Here is a 23,646-nt window from a genome sequence, read left to right on the forward strand (position 1 = left end):
ACCCCCCACACAAAGCCCCCCTCACACCAGAGACCCCACACACAGAGCCCCCTTTACATCAGAGACCCCACACACAGAGCCCCCTTTACATCAGAGACCCCCCACACAAAGCCCCCCTAAATTTAGAGCCCCCATACATCAGAGAGTCCCCCCCACACAGAGCCCCCCTCACATCAGAGACCCCACACACAAAGCCCCCCTCACATCAGAGACCCCCCACACAAAGCCCCCCTCATATCAGAGACCCCACACACAGATGTGAGGCTACTTATTGGACAGAGACTTCACTTGCTCACATTATTTACTACCAGCTGTTTTTCAAAGATCCCTTATAATCTTACTACCTGCATTGTTGCTTATTTCCCACCTGAGCAGCTTATTTTATTTTTAACATTTTTATCACATTTTTTTTTTCATTCCTAAACCTTGTGGACAGCCTTCCCAGAAGAGTTGGAGCTGTTATAGCTGCAAAGGGTGGGCCAACTCAATATTGAACCCTACGGACTAAGACTGGTATGCCATTAAAGTTCATGTGCGTGTAAAGGCAGGCGTCCCAATACTTTTGACAATATAGTGTGTGTGTGTGTGTGTCCTTTTTTAATGTTTGTTTCATAGAAAAATGAGTAACATAAAATTTTAACCATTTCGCTGTCAGGCCCTGTGCTCGACTTTTACACTTAGCTGGTCGGGCCGTTTTTGCAATTTATCCATTGCTTTTTTTATTTTTCCCTTAGAGCTTTCAGAGTTTGTTAAAGACCCCCCTCAAGTCATATATTTCCTGAAAGCACATGATCAGTAGAATACAAATAAGGTGCTACTGATTTTTAGGGCACAATTATATTTGTGCAAAGGTTTATCAAAACAATATTTTCACTAAAAATACACTAAAACCATTATTAGCAGATAAAAACACAGCCCATTTTACAAAATTACTACTAAATATAAAAGCTAACCTGTATTGAGTTAATAAATAAGCACTATTTGTAAATTTTAGATTGCGTCTTTTTGTGAAATGGTGAAAATCAAACTCACGCAAAAATGGAAATATCCACATTTCTCAAAAAATCTAGAGGTTTTCATTGCTCCCTTACAGCTTTCAGAGTTTGTTAAAGACCCCCAAACCATATATTTTCTGATAGCACATGACCTGTAGAATATAAAGAAGGTGCTACTGATTTTAACGCCCTGTGATATTTGCGCAAATGTTTATCAAAACAATATTTTTGCTATAAATTCACTAAAATCATTTTTAGTGGATATAAACAAAGCAAATTTTCTGATAAATTCCTACTTTTATATTTAAAAGCTTAACCTGTATTGAGTTAATAAATAACAAATATTTGTAATTTTTAAATTACGCTGTTTTGCAAAATGGTGAAAATTGATTGTACGCAAAAATGTAAATAACCACATTTCTCTAAAAATCTAGAGGTTTTCATTGTTCCCTTACAGCTTTCAGAGTTTGTTAAAGACCTCCCTTGCTCAGCGGGTATCAGCAGGCGGATCTGCTTGACAGAGTCCACACCAAGGTTTTTTTTTTTTTTTTTATTTAATTATTATTATGTTTTTTTTTTTGCTTTTTTCATTCTTTTCCAATTATATATATATATATATATATATATATATATATATATATATTTATTTATTTATTTATTAATTAATTTTTTTTTTTTTTTGGGGGGGGGGTATTTAGTGAGATATCATAGGTCTCACCGGACCACCATATCTCCTGTTTTTTTATAGACAGAGAAAGGGACTTAAAGATAGCCCCTTTCTCTGCAGAACTTTATATAAATGAATAAGAAGTCTTATAGAGACCCCTCATCTATTCATAAACTGACAGTCTGACATAGTAAACACTTGGTTTACTATGATCAGCTGCCAGAGGACTTAGGAGCGATCAGTACCGATCGCTGCCTCGGTCCACTGTACTACAGGGAGGGGGCTGATAAATACATGTTTACCAAGCCCCCCCCCCAAGCCCCAGCTTTGCAAACAATAAAAAAAAGGGGAGTAAACAGTCCTGTGCACTACCATTTATTTGTTCTTAAGCGCCGGTTCACATTACCGCGACGCTACTTCCCGGGGTGACCTCCGAGATCGCGGTGCGAGCAGCGTGCCGCGACCTCGGAGCGGCCGCCACGGACTTCATAACATTGAAGTCTATGGCGGTCACCTCCTGGTCGCCCCAAAGAAGCTCCGGACCCTTTTTCTAGGTCGGAGCGACTTGTGTCGCTCCTCTTAGAACGGGTCCGCAGCTTCCCTATGGGAGGCGACCTGCGGCGACCTGTGAGGCGACCAAGTCGCCTCACAGGTCGCCCTAGTGAGAACCGAGCCTTAGTTTTTAAATAAAAATCAATAATAAAAGTGAAATAAAAAAATTAAATAAAAATAAAACGCAAATAATAAAAAAAAAACACATACATTTTTTGAATGTGACATGGGAAGGATTTTTAAGTAGTTTTTTTAAACAAATAAGCAGGCATTACGAAAAAACTGGAGGCAAATTCTGTAATTTTGTGACAAAAGCAATTTAGCCCAAATCCTTCCGTTCATCCCTGCAAGCGACCAATCGTATTCTAGTTACGGCAGTGGGTGATGGTTTGTGATTGGCTGGTATGGTGTTTTGCTCCTTGCTGTGACATAAAAGGCATATAAGTACTGAGCGATTTTGTTTTATAATTATTTATTATGCGTTTGTTACAGCGAATCTTCTGCCGAGGTGGAAGATATTAAGTCGGTGGGGGTGGGAAATTATTTTCTATTAATATTCTGGCTTTGGTCACAGATAAAAGGGAGCCTTTGTGAAGCCGCTGACGGATGCCGTCATTGTAATAACACTGGAGAGCTGGAAGGCTAAAGATAAACAGAATGTTCCATCATCGGGAACATATAGAACATATAGGATGATTTTTATTACAAGGACCCCTGTTATTGGATATTCTGCTCTGAGAAAGGGTTCAGATATTGCAAATAAATTTGATGCCCTCAAGCATCAAGTCATAACAGCATTTACCAGCAACATTTCTGTAAACTGAGGATTTTCTATAGAAAATAATGTCACCAGCCTCTTGTGAATGGATAAACCAAAAATAGTGATGCACCAGTCAAGTGCACAAATAGTGTATGACAAACTCAAAAATCTGTGTCCATAAATATCCCAATGTCCATATAAATCAATCAAAAAGATATCAAAAAAGTAGTGAATCCACTCCCATGTGTCCAGAAGAATATCTTGTGCAAAACTTAGTTGGGTGCTTCCGTGAATAGTGCAATCCCACCACCAGGTGAATTGGTCTCTCACCTCCACTATGGACCCAATGCTGGGTCAGTACCAGCGTTGTATAAACACAGAGATCTTCAGATCACATAGGCTTTTGGGTCCATAGTGGAGGTGAGAGACCAATTCACCTGGTGGTGGGATTGCACTATTCACGGAAGCACCCAACTAAGTTTTGCACAAGATATTCTTCTGGACACATGGGAGTGGATTCACTACTTTTTTGATATCTTTTTGATTGATTTATATAGACATTGGGATATTTATGGACACAGATTTTTGAGTTTGTCATACACTATTTGTGCACTTGACTGGCGCATCACTATTTTTTGTTTATTCAGTTTGTATTGTGTGGTGTAGGCACTTTAAGTGTATGCTGCCGGTCTCTGTATTATTTATTCGATTATTGCACAATTCACTAATCACTTGTTATATATTTTTTTGCGCTGATAGTTTTTGGTTATATCTTGTGAATGGATAGGCTGTAATCTCAGTGATGTCAACGGTCTCTAGTGATTGGATAGGCTCCATTCTCAGTGATGTCATCGGTCTCTAGTGACTGGATAGGCTGTATTCTCAGTGATGTCACCAGTCTCTAGTGAATGGATAGGCTGCACTCTCAGTGATGTCAACGGTCTCTAGTGATTGGATAGGCTCCATTCTCAGTGATGTCATCGGTCTCTAGTGACTGGATAGGCTGTATTCTCAGTGATGTCACCAGTCTCTAGTGAATGGATAGGCTGCATTCTCAGTGATGTCATCGGTCTCTAGTGACTGGATAGGCTGTATTCTCAGTGATGTCATCAGTCTCTAGTGACTGGATAGGCTCTATTCTCAGTGATGTCATCGGTCTCTAGTGACTGGATAGGCTGTATTCTCAGTGATGTCAACGGTCTCTAGTGATTGGATAGGCTCCATTCTCAGTGATGTCATCGGTCTCTAGTGAATGGATAGGCTGCATTCTCAGTGATGTCACTGGTCTCTAGTGATTGGATAGGCTGCATTCTCAGTGATGTCACCGGTCTCTAGTGATTGGATAGGCTGCATTGTCAGTGATGTCACCGGTCTCTTGTGAATGGATAGGCTGGATTCTCAGTGATGTCATCGGTCTCTAGTGAATGGATAGGCTGCATTCTCAGTGGTGTCACTGGTCTCTAGTGAATGGATAGGCTGCATTCCCAGTGATGTCACTGGTCTCAGTGAATGGATAGGCTGCATTCTGAGTGATGTCACCGGTCTCAGTGAATGTATAGGCTGCATTTTCAATGATGTCACCGGTCTCTAGCGAATGGATAGGCTGCATTCTCAGTGATGTCATCGGTCTCTAGTGAATGGATAGGCTGCATTCTCAGTGGTGTCACTGGTCTCTAGTGAATGGATAGGCTGCATTCCCAGTGATGTCACTGGTCTCAGTGAATGGATAGGCTGCATTCTGAGTGATGTCACCGGTCTCAGTGAATGTATAGGCTGCATTCTCAATGATGTCACCGGTCTCTAGTGAATGGATAGGCTGCATTCTAAGTGATGTCACCGGTCTCTAGTAAATGGATAGGCTGTAATCTCAGTGATGTCACTGGTCTCTAGTGAATGGATAGGCTGCATTCTCAGTGATGTCACCGGTCTCTAGTGAATGGATAGGCTGTAATCTCAGTGATGTCACTGGTCTCTAGTGAATGGATAGGCTGTATTCTCAGTGATGTCACCGGTCTCTAGTGAATGGATAGGCTGCATTCTCAGTGATGTCACCGGTCTCTAGTGAATGGATAGGCTGCATTCTCAGTGATGTCACTGGTCTCTAGTGAATGGATAGGCTGTATTCTCAGTGATGTCACTGGTCTCTAGTGAATGGATAGGCTGTATTCTCAGTGATGTCACCGGTCTCTAGTGAAGGGATAGGCTGCATTCTCAGTGATGTCACCGCTCTCTAGTGAATGGATAGGCTGCATTCTCAGTGATGTCTCTGGTCTCTAGTGAATGGATAGGCTGCATTCTCAGTGATGTCACCGGTCTCTAGTGAATGGATAGGCTGTATTCTCAGTGATGTCACCGCTCTCTAGTGAAGGGATAGGCTGCATTCTCAGTGATGTCACCGCTCTCTAGTGAATGGATAGGCTGCATTCTCAGTGATGTCTCTGGTCTCTAGTGAATGGATAGGCTGCATTCTCAGTGGTGTCACCGGTCTCTAGTGAATGGATAGGCTGCATTCACAGTGATGTCACCGGTTCCTAGTGAATGTCAGCTCATATTCTTGATGATATCACTGTTTTCAGTGAATGGCTATGTTGTATCTGCAGTGGTGAATTTATCATCTATGTCTTTTTTTTCTAAACACACTGTTTTTTTTTTTGCATTGCCCCATCTTATTTTAAAATGAAGTTGTTTCTGAAATGTCAGAACTTTATTGAACTGTGCATTCTGCAGCTTTGTGCCCTGTATGACAATGAGCCAAAATAACAAAATGTAATCTTTCAATTAGAAGTCTCATTGCCTCATTACATATGCTATTCTTCCCTTAACCACGCTCTGCTCTGGAAGTTCTCAGATGCCGTACAATATGATGAGATAATTCCATGTACTGTCTACAGGGAACAATTAGAAGTGGTTTTAATTATTTCTATTTTTACTGTCCATTAGGGAGACCAAAATGAAAGCCTTTTTTTTGTGTGCTGGGAACCACAAGGTCATAATCCCGGCCCTGCATGTTTAATTAGTCTATACCATCTCCGCTGTTGTTAATTGAGTGATAAATGTAACATGTGAAACTTTTGGTGGTGATTTTGTAAAGTCATTAATTCACAGACCGTTTTTCGCCCAGAGAAACAAAAACTTGATGAATATTTTATGCCGCTGTTTTTACTCTAAGAATGAGATTTGTCCCTCGAGCCGTAATCAGAACTTGTTTTACCATCGGTAATTACGCATCATCAATGTCCAGCCAACCTAAACTGAAAGTGACGGGATGAGAGCGCGCAACACTGTGTGCCGGAGACTGGAAATCAGATTGTTTTCAGAAAAAATGTGTTTTGCTGTTAAATTGCTATTTCTGTATCTTACTACAGCTTCCTGGTAGGTTTGACTCTACGGCTTTTTTAATTCCAACTGGCATTCAGACCGTACAGCGAGAACTCCGCAATGAATCTCTTCCTACCACACAAGGAAAACAAACATTGTTACTTTTCTATACACCTTCTATTTTGTTTTCTGTCCTCCATTTTTTTTTCTTCCTTGCACCTTTCCTTTCTTTCCTTTTTGTTTTACCTTTCCTTTTTCCCTTTTCTTTCTCCTTTCCCTTATCTTCCTTTCCTTTCTGTCCTCTTTTTTTCCTTGTTTCCTTTCTGTCCTCCTTTTTTTTTTTTCCTTGCACCTTTCCTTTTCTTTTTGTTTTACCTTTCCTTTTTCCCTTTTCTTTCTCTTTTTCCTTCTCTTTCTTTCCTTTCTGTCCTCTTTTTTCCTTTCTTTTCTTTCCTCTTCTCATTCCGCTTTCCTCACCTTCCTTTCCTGTCTCTTTTTACTTTTCTCTTTCATTTTCTTTTTCCTCTTCCCTTTTCCTTCCTTTTTTCTTTTTCCTGTCCTTGCTTCCCTTCCCTCTCCTTTCTCTTATCTTTGCTGCCCTTACTTCCTTTTCCTCTCATTTTCTTTTGTCTTTCCTGTCCTTACTTCCCTTTCCTCTCCCTTTCTTTTCTCTTTCCTGTCCTTACGTCCCTTTCCTTGCCTTGCCTTTCTCTTTTTATCTTTTCTGTTTCCATTACTTGCCTTCCTTTCCTTTTCATTACTTTTTTTCCTTTTTTTTTTTTTTTTGCTTTTTTTTGTTCCTTTTATTTCCTTTCCTTTCCTTTCGCCTTTCCTTTCGTCTTTCCTTTCCTTTCACCTTTCCTTTCGTCTTTCCTTTCCTTTCGTCTTTCCTTTCGCCTTTCCTTTCCTGTCCTTTCCCCTTTCTCCTTTCCTTTCGCCTTTCCTTTCCTTTCGTCTTTCCTTTCCTTTCGCCTTTCCTTTCCTTTCCCCTTTCCTTTCCCATCCTTTCCTTTCGCCTTTCCTTTCCTGTCCTTTCCTTTCCTTTCCCCTTTCCTGTCTTTTCCTTTCCTTTCGCCTTTCCTTTCCCCTTTCCTTTCTCCTTTCCTTTCCCCTTTCCTTTCCTTTCCTTTCCTTTCATTTCGTTGTTCATTTTCTTTCATTACCTTCCTTTCCTTGCCTTGCTTTTCCCTTTCTTTTCCTTTTTTTTTGTTTAATTTCTTTACTTTCCTTTCCTTTTTTTGTTTTTCTCTTTCATTTCTTTGCCTCCCCCCTGTCATTTTCCTTTTCTTCTTCTTCTTTCCTTTGCTTTTTCTTCTTTCCTCTCAGTTGCTCTTTCCATTTTTCTCTCCTCCCTTTTCCTTTCTTTTCTTTTTTTGTTTCTTTACTCATTTCCTTTTTGCCTTTTCCCTTTTCTTTTCCTTCCTTTACTTCCCATGCCTTGCCTTTCTTTTGTTCTTTTCTCTTTCCTTTATTTTTTTCTTCTTTTTTGTTTCACTTTCTTTACACCGCATCCCTTTCCCCCTACATGTCCCCTCCTCTCATTTATTCTCTTTTTCTCTCTTTTTGCTTTCCTTTCTTTTTCTTTCTTTCTTTATTTATTTATTTATTTTTGTTTTTTTCCTTTTCTTGCCCCCCTTTTCCCATTTCCTACTCTTTTCTTTCCCTCCCTCCTTTCCTTCTCTTGTCCTTCTTATTTCCCTTTTTATACTGTACTTTGCTTTTCTGCTTTATATTTTTCCTCTCTGAGAAAAAAGTATCCCCCATTTATGTTTACTGGAAATCATTTTAAGATCCATGTAAGGTCAGGTTACCAAAAAGTCAGGGAGCATTCTCTGTGCCAGTAAATACTCTCAGGATTTGTTATAGTTACATAGCTGATGGCAGCTACACAGACATTTATGGCGCTTTTCCACTGCATAGAACCGTACCGGCTCGGCACACTTTTGTGCTTTTCCACTGCTGGTACCGCATGGTATAGGGTCAGAACGGTTCGGTACGGTACGGTATAGGTTTGCTTTTCCACTGCATGGAACCGAACGGTACGGTACGGTACGGCTCTGAAAAAACAGTACCTACTCGATTGTGGTTCCAACAGGTACCAAACTGGTACCATATCCCACAATCCTTTGCATGCAGTCACTACTAGCCACTGATTGGTCAGAGAATCCCACCCACCCCGTTGTTATCCCACCCACTTAACTTTAGTACTACTTTAGTGGAAAAGCAAACCTATACCGTACCGTACCGAACCGTTCCGACACTATACCATGCGGTACCGCAGTGGAAAAGCAAACCAGGCCAAGCAGGGCCGAGTAGAGCCGAGACGGTACTAGCCGGTACTTGCAGTGGAAAAGTGCCAATAGTGTAGTGACCATGCTAAGTCATTGTAACACAGGGTTAGTTATATGCGTTGTTGGTTCAGAAAGCCTCCTATATCTCCCAGGGATTTTTGTTGTATTATTATATTATGCAGAATACAGCAGGAGAACAGAGAATGGCTGGGGGCAGAAACATTGCTGTAAATTATAGAGGAGAATTGTCATCACCATCAGGTGATAAGAGGCTCACCAGATTCCATAGGCTCACCAGATTCCACATATAACTGAAATATCATTTTTGGGTGGGTTGGCCCTTTATCCTATATGCAAACTAGAATGTATATATGTTTTTCATACTTCACCCATCTGTCAGTTGGTTCATCATAAAGCTCCAGCAGTCCATCAAGGATGACATCTGAATATTCGTTCTTCTTGATAAATGACTTTATAATAGATGTGTTGCCATCCTTCTGTGCTTGCAGAATTTCATTCATAATCCTGAGGATCTGAGGCAAAAGAGAAGATGTCATATTTTATTTCAGAGATTGTAATGCAAGCAGTTAGAAGTCCAGTTCATACAAAATTGATGTTTGTGTTATAGGTATTGGTGGGTTCCATGACCCTCTGGTTTGAAGTGTATATGCAGTTTACGTGCAAACTATCTGATAACTGCACAGATTCTGTGCTCCTGTCCTTCCTTTTGTTGTACATTGACAGCACAGCTCATGTAGGAACAGGGCAAGCAAAGCAGAACCTGGAGTATGTTCTGTGTTTTATGCTTTAGACCTAGGAGGAATGTCTAAATTCAGCCTGATAGTCTATGGCAGGGATCTCCAAACTTTCTAAACAAAGGACCAGTCAGACTTGTGCCCAGCGGGAGTAGAATTTTTTTCTGGCATCAGTGGGAGTAAACATTGCCACATGTGGTACTAGGGGAAGGAATAGTGTCCCATTGTTGGTAATGTAGGGGAGGAATAGTGCCCCATTATTGGTGTCAATGGGAGAAATGATGCCCCATTTTTGGTGTCAGATGGCAGAATAGTGTCTCGTATCAGTGGGAGAAATAGTGCCTCAAAGGCTTGATAAAGGGCAAGCAAAAGGTCATGTAAAAGGTCATTTCTAGCCCCCAGGCAGCAGTTTGATGGCCACTAATAATGATAAACAGAACAAATACAGAAGATTCAGCTCTACTCAAGCACCAAAACTTAACTCTCCCCACTACTCAACCCTTAAGACTTAATCCTCCCGTCTATTCAACCCCAAAGACTTAATCCCACCCCCTACTCAACCCTTTGGACTTATTTTTACCCTCTATTCAACCCCTAAAACCAATTCCTCCCCTCTACTCAACCCCTAAGATTTTATTTTCCCCACTGCTCAAACCCTAAAATGAATTCCTCCCAACTATTCAAGCGCTAACACTTAATCCTCCCAACTATTCAAGCGCTAACACTTAATCCTCACCTCTACTCAAACCCTAAGACTTAAACTTGCCCGTTACTCAATTCAAGGACTATTTCCTCCCCTCTACTCAACATCTAAAACTTAATCCTCCCCTTTACTCAACCCCTAAAACGTAATCCTCCCCTATACTCAACTCCTAAAACGTAATCCCCCCTCTACTTAAATGCTAACATTTAATCCTCCCTGCTACTAAAACCCCAACACTTAATCCTCTCCTCTACTCAAATGCTAACACTTAATCCTCCTCTCTACTCAAATGCTAACACTTAATCCTCTCCTCTACTCAAATGCTAACACTTAATCCTCTCCTCTACTCAAATGCTAACACTTAATCCTCCTCTATTCAAATCCTTTACCTAATCCTCCCTTTTACTTAACCCCATACATTTTATCCTCCCCCATGACTCAAACCCTAACCCTTAATTTCCCCTCTATACAAAACCTAACATTTAATCCTCCCACTAGTCAAACCTTAACACTAAATCCTCGCCCTACTCAAGCCCTAATACTCAGTCCTCCCCTCTGCTCAAACCCTAGCACTTAATCCTCCTTTTTGCCGAGACCCTGTAACTTAGCTCTCCTCCCTACTCAAACCCTAACACTCAATCCTCCCATTACCTCAAACCCTTACACTAAATGGGTTTTAGCTTCCTCTTGGTCATTAGGTACAATGGGTAGATGTAGTGACCAACAGAAAAGAATAGAAGTTGGGAGGAAGTGGATGCCAAGAACAACCAGAAATCAATGATTACTATTTAAAACTTTTGATTTTAGGGATCTCATGGCACATTAAAGGTTTCCAAAACATGCACCATGCCACCTAAAGGTGCTGGCTCCACGGACAGAGAAATATTTCTCAGCAACCATATGAAACTGAAACAAGAGTTGACAAGGCACCCTGCAGGTTGATCCAAACATTTAGTGACTGAAGCCCTCTGCTCACCTTTTGTTTGTCCTCTGTGTTGGCAGCTTCAAGCTCATACTTTGGGTGGCCGTGGAACTCAATGACAAACCTCAGGCCCTCCAGATCCTCGCAGGACTTTACCTGTGAGAATGGAAACTGCTTCTTGAGGGTGCCCTTTTCGATGTTGAATATTGTCTCGCTGTAGGAGTCAATCTGAAACAAGGAATGTGAAACTTAAAGGAACGTTCCATCTTCTTGACCAAGATATCTATAACTATGCAAGTCATGGATGACTCCATGTGCTCAAATTTATTAGACATGCATCTTATTTTACAAAATGTCAGACTTTTATCATGTAGACTGCTTCTATAGTGTTGTTTCTACTTCATAATCTGAATCCCTTGTCATGTGGGAAGAGCTAAACATGCCTTGCTTCTCTCTTAAGACAGTGTATGAACCTAGAAGAATGATCATTCAAAATCATTACTGTACTATGGGGGTTGTTGACTACCAGTCAATCGCAGGCTACCTGTTAATCACGACCATGTGACGGGAAGAATGCAGCCTCACTGTGTAGCCAACTCCAAACCTGCCTACAGCCTATCGGACTTCAGGTCAGAGTGGCAAAGGTATTGCAGAACTGAGGGAAGTCCTAGGCTCTTCCTTTGCCCTGAGGGGTCATATGACATAGATAAAGGGAGACCAAAAAGGACTTCCCTCACACTACCAGATGAATCTGAATTCTAGTGAGTACATTTTATAGAAGTAGGGGGCAATTTGTACTGCAACAGTCTGAATTACTTACTACTGAACCTTGCGCTCTGTGTTATACACTATTAACCTCTGACCTCAGCCTTACTTACTACTGACCCCTGCACTCTGAATTACATATTTCTGGCTTCTGAACTTTGCATTGATTACTTCTGACCTGTGTTTTTTTTTTTTTTTTTTTTTTGTTACATACTATTGACCCCTGAACTCTACATTGCTTACTACTGAGCTCTGCACTCTGCATTACTTACTCCTGAACATTGCACTCAGTGTTACATACGACTGATATCTGCACTACACCAGTGTTTCTCAAACGTTTTCTAGTTGGGGAGCTCTTGAAAAGTATTTTCATTCTTGATACACCCCTGGTCAAGGTTCAGTTCATGTTACTGTATGTCGCAGTCGAAACATGCGCAAAACTGCAGTCTATGCATCTCCTTTAACATGTCCACAGCCTCTGCATTTCCTGTACCATGCCTGCAGCCTCAGCATCTCCTGTGCCATGCCCGCAGCCCCTGCATCTCCTGTACTATGTCTGCAGCCTATGCATCTCCTCTACCATGTCCACAGCTTCTGCATTTCCTGTACCATACCTGCAGCCTCTGCATCTCCTGTACTGTGTCTGCAGCCTCCAACATGTCCTCCTGTACCTAATTCACAACCTCCGACATGTCCTCCTGTACCGTGTCCGCAGCCTCTGACATGTCCTCCTGTACCGTGTCCGCAGCCTCTGACATGTCCTCCTGTACCGTGTCCGCAGCCTCTGCCATGTCCTCCTGTACCGTGTCCGCAGCCTCTGACATGTCCTCCTGTACTGTGTCCGCAGCCTCTGACATGTCCTCCTGTACTGTATCCGCAGCCTCTGACATGAACTCCTGAACTGTGTCCGCAGTCTCTATGTCCTCCTGTACCGTGTCTGCACTTTTAACTGAAATTTGCATATATATATATATATATATATCCCTATGTGCTTTCATATCTGTCTTATCTATACTGTATATAATACACTCTTTAAATGTGCTTTTAAATGCATGGTTTTTCCCTTTTATGAACTATAAAATAATGTCATTATGCTGATGGACCGGTATAATAATGCTATGGGGCTGGTATGAAATTATTTTCAGGGCTAAATGTTATTCCCAGTCCAGCCCTCGCTACTACTGACTCCAGCACTCTGTGTTACATATTGCTGACCCCTGAACTCTGTTACTTACTACTACTGACCTGAGCACTCTGTATAACTTTTTACTGACCCCCTGAACTCTACATTACTACTGACCTCAGCACTCGGTGTTACATACTACTGACCCCAGAACTCTACATTACTACTGACCTCAGCACTCGATGTTACATACTACTGACCCCTGAACTCTACTACTGACCTCAGCACTCGGTGTTACATACTACTGACCCCAGGACTCTACATTACTACTGACCTCAGCACTCGGTGTTACATACTACTGACCCCTGAACTCTACTACTGACCTCAGCACTCGGTGTTACATACTACTGACCCCAGGACTCTACATTACTACTGACCTCAGCACTCGGTGTTACATACTACTGACCCCTAAACTCTACGTTACATTCTACTGACCCCTGAACTCTGTTACTTACTACTACTGACCTGAGCACTCTGTATAACTTTTTACTGACCCCTGAACTCTACATTACTACTGACCTCAGCACTCAGTGTTACATACTACTGACCCCAGGACTCTACATTACTACATGACCTCAGCACTTGGTGTTACATACTACTGACCCCTGAACTCTACTACTGACCTCAGCAATCTGTTTTATATTAATACTAACCTCTGAACTCTGTGTTCCCTTCACCTGACCCCTGCACTTAGAGTTACATACTACTGACCTGTAAACTCAGCATTATTTACTACTGACCTCTACACTCTTCATTACATATTACTGACCTCTGAGCTCCTGAGGAACTTATTACTTACCCCTAAACTCTGAAAACCTTTTTTTCTTTTTTTCATGGGCCCCTGCTAGGTTATCACTTTAAAAATGTTTCGTGGACCCTGGTGGCCTTCTAACTCTTCCATGTTGTTCAGTTCATGTTGTTGTTCATGTTGCTCCACCTCTCCAGGGCTACCTTCCCCTGGGCTACTCTGTCATATTCTGCTTTCTCTAAGCTGTGACCGGTGCTCTTTACATGCTGCCTCTGATAAAGCAAGTCTATAATTTATAAGGTTTGAATTTTTAATCTTTTATCAGCCTTCCAGGGAGGAAGGAGGGGGGGGGGGGGGGGGGTTGGTGGTGAAAGTAACCACACTGCCCGGTAAAGTCTGAGAAGTTACCTGCAAGATCCTCTTCTGCCACCTGTACCTGTACTTGTAGACTGTGAAGTTTTGCTGCGGCAGTTTGCGATCAGCCGGGTCCTGCGGAGAGAGAAAGAGACGGGTTGACAGGCTGGAAGCGTCGGTTCTCCTTACACAATGCACTACCGGGGCTGATGAATAGTTTATGAATGGAAGCGCAGCCAGGTCTCATCTCCGCGAGTACCCGGTTCTGGTGCTCTTAAATTAGCTGCTCCGAGACACAACCTGTGTACGGAGGAGACCGAGAGAGGTCAGCTGCTGACATGTACAATCTTACAGCATCACACCTGGATTTTTGTTTTATTTTACGAAACAGACAAGAACTTCTTATCCAAAAATCACCTGTAAGCTGGTACAAGGTCACCTCTGTTCTGTAAAGGAGATTACGATGTCATCACAGAGGACAAGGGAGGGGGCACTCTATTTGGATCCATTCCTTTGCCACATTGGACCACCGTTGTCAGCCTGGTTTACATGATCTGCTCCTATATATCCTATTAACCAGTTCTGGACCGGAAGGATTTTCACCTTAATGACCAGGCCATATTTTGCGATTCAGCACTGCGTTACTTTAACAGACAATTGCGCGGTCGTGCGACGCTGTACCCAAATAAAATTGATGTCCTTTTTTCCCACAAATAGAGCTTTCTTTTGGTGGTATTTGATCACCTGTGTGATTTTTATTTTTTGCGCTATAAACAATATTTTTCACATTCTGCTATATAACATTCCCAAAAAAAAAAAAAAATATATAAAAATAAATATTTAACATTTTAGGCCAATTTGTATTCTGCTACATATTTTTGGTAAAAAAAAAAAATCGCAATAAGCGTATTTTGATTGGTTTGCACAAAAGTTATTGCGTCTACAAACTACGGGAAAGATTTATGTCATTTTTATATTTTTTTACTAGTAATGGCGGCGATCTGCGATTTTTAGCGGAACTGCGACATTGCGGCGGACAGATCGGACCCCTAACTGACATTTTTGACACTTTTGGGGTTACCAGTGACATTACTACAGTAATCAGTGCTATACATATGCACTGTTACTGTAATAATGACACTGGCAGGGAAGGGGCTAACAATGTGGGTGATCAAGGGGTTAAATGTGTACCTAGGGGAGTGTTTCTAACTGTATGGGGGCGGGGCTTGTGAAATGACCATAGAGACCTGTAATCCTATATAGAAGGATCACAGGAGCTCTGTGATCATTCAAGGGAGAAGAACGGTCGGCTGTGTTTACAACAACTGACCGTTCTTCTTTCTCAGCGGGGAACGATCGCCGGTGTCAGGCGGCAATCGGAGCCACCTGCCCCGTGCATCGGAGTCCCTGCTGACGAGTGCAACCGATGGTATATCTGCGGCGGGTGGTCGGCAAGTGATTAAAGCAATCTCCCCCATCCATCCATGTCTCCATGCTTTATTTTACTGAGAAATCATTTTGAAAAACACCCCCTAGCATTCCTGGTCCTATATTGGATCCCAGGTCTCTATGATCATTTCAAAAGTCCCTCCCCCATACAGTTATAATCACTCCCCTAGGCTTACATTTAACCCCTTGATCACCCACAGGGTTAACTCCTAGCTGCAGGCACGCGACCGACGTATACCTACGTAGTTTCGTACAGGAGAGTCGCAATGCCGCAGTATAACTGCGGCGGGCCGTTGGGATGCGGTTAAATGAGAGTGGATATTTATTCCTTTTAATCAATAAATATATCTCATTGCTGCACTTAGAGGCGTCCTCTTGTATTCCTTTATTAAAGTGGAGGAGTTTGCCTGCCTAATTACACAATTAGTCCCAGTGCTGTAATTAGAAGCATCCAACCCCCGCCCCCCCCCCCCCCCCCAATCCCAACCCCAGAATATCCCTATAGCATTCTCTGGCAGAATCCCCTAGCAGAAGATGTTGCAGAGGATGTCTGCCCTTTGAACTCAAGCTCTGTACTCAGGGCCGTCTTTAACACAGGGCAAAAGGGGCAGCTGCCCTGGGCCCAGTCATTATTGTGGGGCCCAAAGCAGCTGCCTCTTGAGCCCCCCACTGCTTACAAACAGTTAAGTGAATTTGGGTGGGCCCAAAAAAAATGTTTATCCAGGGTCCAATCAATATTTAAGATGGCCCAGTCAGGGCCGCTTTAACACAGGGCAAAAGGGGGAGCTGCCCTGGGCCCAGTCATTATTGTGGGGCCCAAAGCAGCTGCCTCTTGAGCCCCCCACTGCTTGCAAACAGTTAAGTGAATTTGGGTGGGCCCAAAAAAAATGTTTATCCAGGGTCCAATCAATATTTAAGATGGCCCAGTCAGGGCCGTCTTTAACACAGGGCAAAAGGGGGAGCTGCCCTGGGCCCAGTCATTATTGTGGGGCCCAAAGCAGCTGCCTCTTGAGCCCCCCACTGCTTGCAAACAGTTGATAAGTGAATTTGGGTGGGCCCAAAAAAATGTTTGCCCAGGGTCCAATCAGTATTTAAGACATCCCTGTCTGTACTGAATTTTTTGGGTGTAAAGCCATGAACCAATTACAAGAGCAGGAGGACCTTCAGCGACCGGCACTTATTTATACATTTAAAATTTGCCTGTAGACAAGATGCGGAAAGGTAATGTTCAACAACATCAGGTTACAAAATAGCTTCTGCGGAAGGTTTTTTTTTTTTTTTCTGTTAACAAAGCCGGAGTCTTCCTTTATGTGGAAGTTATTTGGGATATGATAGCTGATAACCTTTCACCAGCCGGCAATTCTCAGCAAAAGATTTCGATAATAAAGGTCGTTGTGGTGGTACTCCGTTATCGCGGCTGAAGATGGATTTTCACCGCAGTCGTTTCTCAGATATTTGCGTCACCTCTTGGCCCGGACAAGGCTGGCTGTACGCAGTGATTTATCTCGCCGCCGCTACTTCTGATATTTTGTATGCGGAGAAGACAAGCAGATAGATGAGATTGTGTGCGAAATGATTCTGCTTTATGCATTATGAGTTTCCCCATTACTTTTGTTGGTTTGTGATAATAGAAACGCTCGGCGTGGCAGGTCATGTGACTGCTGACATCACCTCTGCCTTGTAGGACAATCCTCTTTAAGTAAAAAGGAGTCTGAAGTGGTTTTGTATATAATTTTATACTGGGGTTATGAATTTCTTAACCAGGGAAATATGAAATATCAGATGGGAATATTTTGCATTATCATATGCAGCCAGCAGGTGGAGCTCCGGGCTGCCTTTTAAGGCTTGCCTATTTGCCTATATTGTCTATTCTTAACCACTTCTGGACCGAAAGATTTTCCCCCTTAACGACCAGGCCATATTTTGCGATTCGGCACTGCGTTACCTTAAGGGACAATTGCGCGGTTATGCGACGCTGTACCCAAATAAAATTGATGTCCTTTTTTTTCCCCGCAAATAGAGCTTTCTTTTGGTGGTATTTGATCACCTGTGCAATTTTTATTTTTTGCGCTATAAACAAAAAAAAGAACGACAATTCTAAAAAAAAGAAAAAAAAAACTTTATTTTTCACATTCTGTTATATAACATTCCCAAAAAAAAAAAAAAAAAATGTAACCACTTTAAGACCGGAAGGATTCCCCCCCTTAATAACCAGGCCACATTTTGCGATTCGGCACTGCGTTATTTTAACGGACAATTGCGCGGTCGTGTGATACTGTACCTAAATAAAATTGATGTCCATTTTTTTTCCCACAAACAGAGCTTTTTTTTGGTGGTATTTGATCACCTGTGCGATTTTTATTTTTTGCGCTTAAAAAAAAAAAAAAATTTTTTTCACTTTCTGCTATATAACATTCCCAAAAAAATGTAAAAATCTAAATTTTTTTTAACATCTTAGGCCAATTTGTTTTCTGCTACATATTTTTGGTAAAAAAAATTGCAATAAGCGTATTTTGATTGGTTTGCGTAAAAGTTATCCGGTCTACTAACTACGGGAAAGATTTATGTCATTTTTATTGTTTTTTTTTTTTTTTGTTTACTAGTAATGGTGGCGATCTGCAATTTTTAGCGGGACTGCAACATTGCGGCGGACAGATCGGACCCCTTACTGACATTTTTGACACTTTTAGGGGGACCAGTGACATTACTACAGTAATCAGTGCTAAAAATATGCACTGTTACTATAATAATGACACTGGCAGGGAAGGGGTTAACACTGTGGGTGATCAAAGGGTTTTAAATGTAAGCCTAGGGGGCGTTTTTCTAACTGTATGGGGGCGGGGCTTTTGAAATGACAATAGAGACCTGTGTTCCTATATAGAAGGATCACAGGAGCTCTGTGATCATTTCAGAGAGAAGAACCGTCAGCTGTTTTTACAATAGCTGACCGTCCTTCTCTCTTAGCAGGAAGCGATCGCGGGCGCCTGGCGGCAATCGGAGCCACCTGATCCGAGCATCAGAGTTCTCGCTGCCGAGTGGGGGCGGGAGCGCGCTGCCGCCAGGCGCCCGCGATCGCTTCCTGCTAAGAGAGAAGGACGGTCAGCTATTGTAAAAACAGCTGACGGTTCTTCTCTCTGAAATGATCACAGAGCTCCTGTGATCCTTCTATATAGGAACACAGGTCTCTATTGTCATTTCAAAAGCTGGCTGGCTGGCACCGTGTGGTGGCTGGCTGGCTGGCACCCTGTCTGTGGGTGGCTGGCTGACTGGCACCCTGTCTGTGGGTGCCTGGCTGTCTGGCACCCTGTGGTGGGTGGCTGGCTGGCACCCTGTGGTGGGTGGGTGAGTGCCTGGCACAGGAGCTGTGGTTGGCTGACTGGTACAGGGCCTGTGGGTGGCTGTCTGGCTCGCTGGTAGAGTGCCTGTGGGTGGCTGGCTGGTACAGGGCCTGTGGATGTGGGTGGCTGGCTGGCACCTGGCTGCTGTGGGTGGGTGTACGGCTGTGATACACTCCCGCGAGACTAGTACCGACTCCAGACAAGGCTGTCCAAGGCGAGGGAGGCGGCCTAAGAATGCATAATGACACAAAAATATCGGCAATATCGGCCAGTTCCGGGGCCGATACCGATATATCGGGGAAAGTGCATATCAGCCCCCGATATATCGGCCTTGCCGATAATTGGTCTATCCCTAGTGGAAACATGATGCTTTGAGGCAGTTTCTCTGCTAAAGGTACAGGCTGACTTTGCCGCATTGAGGGGCCAATGGATGGGGCCATGTATTGAAATATGTTGGATGAGAACCTTCTTCCCTCAGCCAGAACACTGAAGATGGGTCATGGATGGGTCTTCCAGCATGACAATGACGCAAAACATACTGCCAAGGCAACAAAGGAGTGGCTAAAGAAGTACATTAAGATCATGGAGTTAGGGTAAATGTGCAGGAAAGGTTGAAACGGCGCTACCTTTAGGTGATCAGGTGTTATTTAAAGTGCAATCATGTGAAAAAGACTTATAAATAAAGGGGTGACACGATTTACCGCACACTCCATAGCGCTGGTCACCTTTGCTCCCAATTCACGATTCACCGCACACTCCATAGCGCTGGTCACCTTTGCTCCCAATTCACGATTCACCGCACACTCCATAGCGCTGGTCACCTTTGCTTTTTATCAAGATCATGGAGTGTATTAGCCAGTCTCCAGACCTTAATCTTATAGAAAATATAAGGAGGGAGCTGAAACTTTGAGTTGCCAAGGGACAGCCAAGAAACCCTAAGGATTTAGGGAAGATCTGTAAAGGAGAGTGAACCAAAATTCCTCCTGAGATGTGTGCCAACTTGGACACCAAGTACAAGAAACATCTTACCTCTGTGCTTGCCAACAAGGATTTCTCCACCAAGTAGTCATGTTTTGCTTGGGGATCAAATACTTATTTTTTTCACTGGGGACGTCCACCCCTTGTGCCGCCTTCCACGGCTCTGTCTGGGTCTCCCATCCCATCCACCGGCTGGCTGGAGTCCTGAACAAAGCGAGATACCACTTTGATCGGGTCTCTGATGTAGTAACCCGCAAATCCTTCCAGTCCAGAACTGGTTAAATAATACAAATTAATTAAATAGTATTTTTGGTTTGTGGTGCTCAGGGGCAGTGCAGTTCCACTTTATGTGGTTACAGTGCTGTTATGTAATTGTATCAGCCAAATGATCAGACCATTATTGCAGTGCAATTTCTACTTTACTTAACAATGAAAATCAACTAAGATTACACCGGAGATCATGTGAACAGGGGTTTCTAGTACAAACGATAATATGAACAGTAGGGAAACCAAGTTAGACCATATGAAAACGATTCTACCGCAGTTCTGCCAATGGCCGCTGGATGGCAGCAGAGTGTTCTGAGCTCAGTTTACTGATAGAATAGAGAGCTAAAGAAATCTCATGTGTCCAAGATATTAATTGTTCATTCAGCAGACTGTGAGCTGAGGGGGATTTCCTGCTGGCACAGACTTCACACTGGCTCTGCTGATGCTGACTTTGGTCAGGAGGGTCTTGGGGCTGTAGATATGACCACCCAATTGCTTGGACAGCTTCTCCGTATGAACTGTAACAGAGTCCTCTCCAGTGACTGGGGTTTAGATAGATGCTGCGTGCTCTTGTGCTCACTGCTGGTGGCCCGCACACCAGACTTAACAGGGGAGGACCCAGCACCTGGGGACAGCTCACTTGCCCAGTCACTGCTGTCTCATCAGGCAGGATTTCTCTGAGCACAGGAAGCTGGGAGGAGCTGGCATTTATACACTCTAGGCGTGTCCAGCAGCTCAGTTGATGCTGGGAGCCCAGAGGATTGTGGGGAGTTGAGTTAAAAGGACTTTCACCTGAATCTGGATAAAGGGGAACACCACTACAGTGCATTTTTCCCCAAAAAATTGCGTTTGCAAAACAGCTGCGCAAATACCATGTAACATAAAATAAATGCAACGATCACCATTTTATTCCCTAGGGTCTCTGCTAAAATAAAAAAAAGTGTAATGTTTGGACGTTATAAGTAATTTTCTAGCAAAAACTATGAATTTAAACTTGTAAAACGTGAAAAGTAATAGTGCCAGAAAAAGCCTGGTCTTTTGATCGATTTAATAGATGGATATATTGATGAAATGGATCGTAGGTAATCCACTTACAATGCATTTCTGGTTGGAGCAGAAAGAAGCTTGGTCCCTTTTGGGGTGTTTCACACTGTCAGAGACTACAGCTTAAGATTCCCTTTGCCCCTACCTTAGAGGTGTTTGTATTTGGGATCCCATTTACTAACCTTATTGTCGTTCGCCAACAAGAGTGCTTCATCAATGCCTATCTCATTATCTCTGACTCTCTTCAGGATCATCAGGAGCTCCTTCTGGCTGACCTGGAAGGAACAAGCATAGACAACAATTAAATAATGTTATTGTAGTGCTCACCCCCGAAAGGGCCGCTGATTGCCACAGGTTCCTGACCAAAGTCTGTGCAGCAGCAGCCAGGCACACAGCAACAGTCACTCTTAAAGTGAAACACACATTGTTTTATTTACATTGTCCCTTCTATTTCTGTATGTGGATGATGGCACTGTAATTATTTTAATTTAAAAAAAATAAATACATCTGAGTACCTTTTTACTAATCAATATCCAGCTGTCACATGACCCAGCTCTCTCCCAGCCTGTCTGCAGGGAAACATAAGCAGGAGGAGCTTCTAGTCCTCTGATGCTGGTCACATGATAAAAAAAAAAAAAAAAACAGCCTTTGGAATACAGAGTAAAAATAAATAATTAACATCCTTAAAAAGAAAGAACGCACCGGTGAGCTCAGCAACACCAAAAGACCAAGGAAAACAACTGTGGTGGATGACCGAAGAATTATTTTCCTGGTGAAGAAAACACCCTTCACAACAGTTGGCCAGATCAAGATCACTCTCCAGGAGGTAGGTGTATGAGTGTCAAAGTCAACAATCAAGAGAAGACTTCACCAGAGTGAATACAGAGGGTTCACCACAAGATGTAAACCATTGGTGAGCCTCAAAAACAGGAAGGCCTGATTAGAGTTTGCCAAACAACATCTAAAAAAGCCTTCACAGTTCTGGAACAACATCCTATGGACAGATGAGACCAAGATCAGCTTGTACCAGAGTGATGGGAAGAGAAGAGTATGGAGAAGGAAAGGAACTGCTCATGATCCAAAGCATACCACCTCATCAGTGAAGCATGGTGGTGGTAGTGTCATGACGTGGGCATGTATGGCTGCCAATGGAACTGGTTCTCTTGTATTTATTGATGATGTGACTGCTGACAAAAGCAGCAGTATGAATTCTGAAGTGTTTCGGGCAATATTATCTGCTCATATTCAGCCAAATGCTTCAGAACTCATTGGACGGCGCTTCACAGTGCAGATGGACAATGAGCTGAAGCATACTGCGATAGCAACCAAAGAGTTTTTTAAGGGTAAGAAATGGAATGTTATGCAATAGCCAAGTCAATCACCTGACCTGAATCCGATTGAGCATGCATTTCACTTGCTGAAGACAAAACTAAAGGGAAAATGCCCCAAGAACAAGCAGGAACTGAAGACAGTTGCAGTAGAGGCCTGGCAGAGCATCACCAGGGATGAAACCCAGCGTCTGGTGATGTCTATGCATTCCAGACTTCAGGCTGTAATTGACTGCAAAGGATTTGCAACCAAGTATTAAAAAGTGAAAGTTTGATTTATGATTGTTAATCTGTCCCATTACTTTTGGTCCCTTAAAAAGTGGGAGGCACATATACAAACTGTTGCAATTCCTACACCGTTCACCTGATTTGGATGTAAATACCCTAAAATTAAAGCTGAAAGTCTGTAGTTAAAGCACATCTTGTTTGTTTCATTTTAAATCCATTGTGGTGGTGTATAGAGCCAAAAAGATTAGAACTGTGTCGATGTCCCAATATTTATGGACCTGACTGTACATTATACTCACAAACGTAAGATGTATACATGCATGTAGGAGATGGGAACCAATCGCCTCCAGGACACTTCTATACTGCTGGATGGCGTGATGGTGTGTACAATGACCTGGCTTACGCGTTTCGATGGAGAACCCTCTTCCTCAGAGCCAAAATCGCCACTCAAGGTTCTCCCTTGAAACGCATAAGCCAGGTCATTATGGACGCCATCACGCCATCCAGCAGTTTAAAAGTGTCCTGGAGGCAATTGGTTCCCATTTCCTACATGCAAGCATAGATCTTACGTTTGTGAGTATAATGTATGCTATCTATTTGGATCTTAATAAACTTTTTTAGTGGTAATGCACAAGGTCAGTGCGCCCTTTTCTTGTTGTTGTCTTTCACTGATAAATCTATGCCCTCAGTCACTTTCAGCTGGGGGAAGGGGTCCCTGTCAGGTAGCCTGTATGGGGCCCCGTGATTTCTAACAGCAGCCCTGGTAACAACTGTAAATAGATGTGGTTGTGTCTGAAATTTTGCAGGATTTTCCCATTTGCTGTTCCATATTAGCAGAACACGTCTTGCATGGAACTGTATAGAGGCTATACAACAGAAAGCCACCTTTGACAGATATGTGGGGGGCGGTATTCCCAGCGGAAGGCTGCAGGTTGTCCCTTTCTCCTTGGCAAAGTTTCCACCATGAAAAGTCCTGAGTTGCTGGCGAGCTGGGAATGTTT

The 23,646-nt window shown here is 42.8% G+C and overlaps 1 protein-coding gene across 1 annotated transcript in view; it reads right to left on the bottom strand.

Annotated features, from left to right (window-relative positions):
* The window catches only part of LOC309566842 (uncharacterized protein), a 210,968-nt gene that overhangs the window by 144,308 nt on the left and 43,014 nt on the right, over window positions 1-23,646 (bottom strand). Inside the window, exons 2-5 of the mRNA XM_082272164.1 lie at window positions 21,272-21,364; window positions 14,068-14,148; window positions 11,018-11,191; window positions 8,968-9,116 (exon numbers count right to left, since the gene is read on the bottom strand). Of these exons, the coding sequence (XP_082128290.1) occupies window positions 8,968-9,116; window positions 11,018-11,191; window positions 14,068-14,148; window positions 21,272-21,364 (497 nt within the window). The remainder of the gene's footprint in view (window positions 1-8,967; window positions 9,117-11,017; window positions 11,192-14,067; window positions 14,149-21,271; window positions 21,365-23,646) is intronic.

This window comes from Pelophylax lessonae (assembly GCF_965119305.1).
Source record: "Pelophylax lessonae genome assembly, chromosome: 11".
Lineage (NCBI taxonomy): Eukaryota > Metazoa > Chordata > Amphibia > Anura > Ranidae > Pelophylax > Pelophylax lessonae.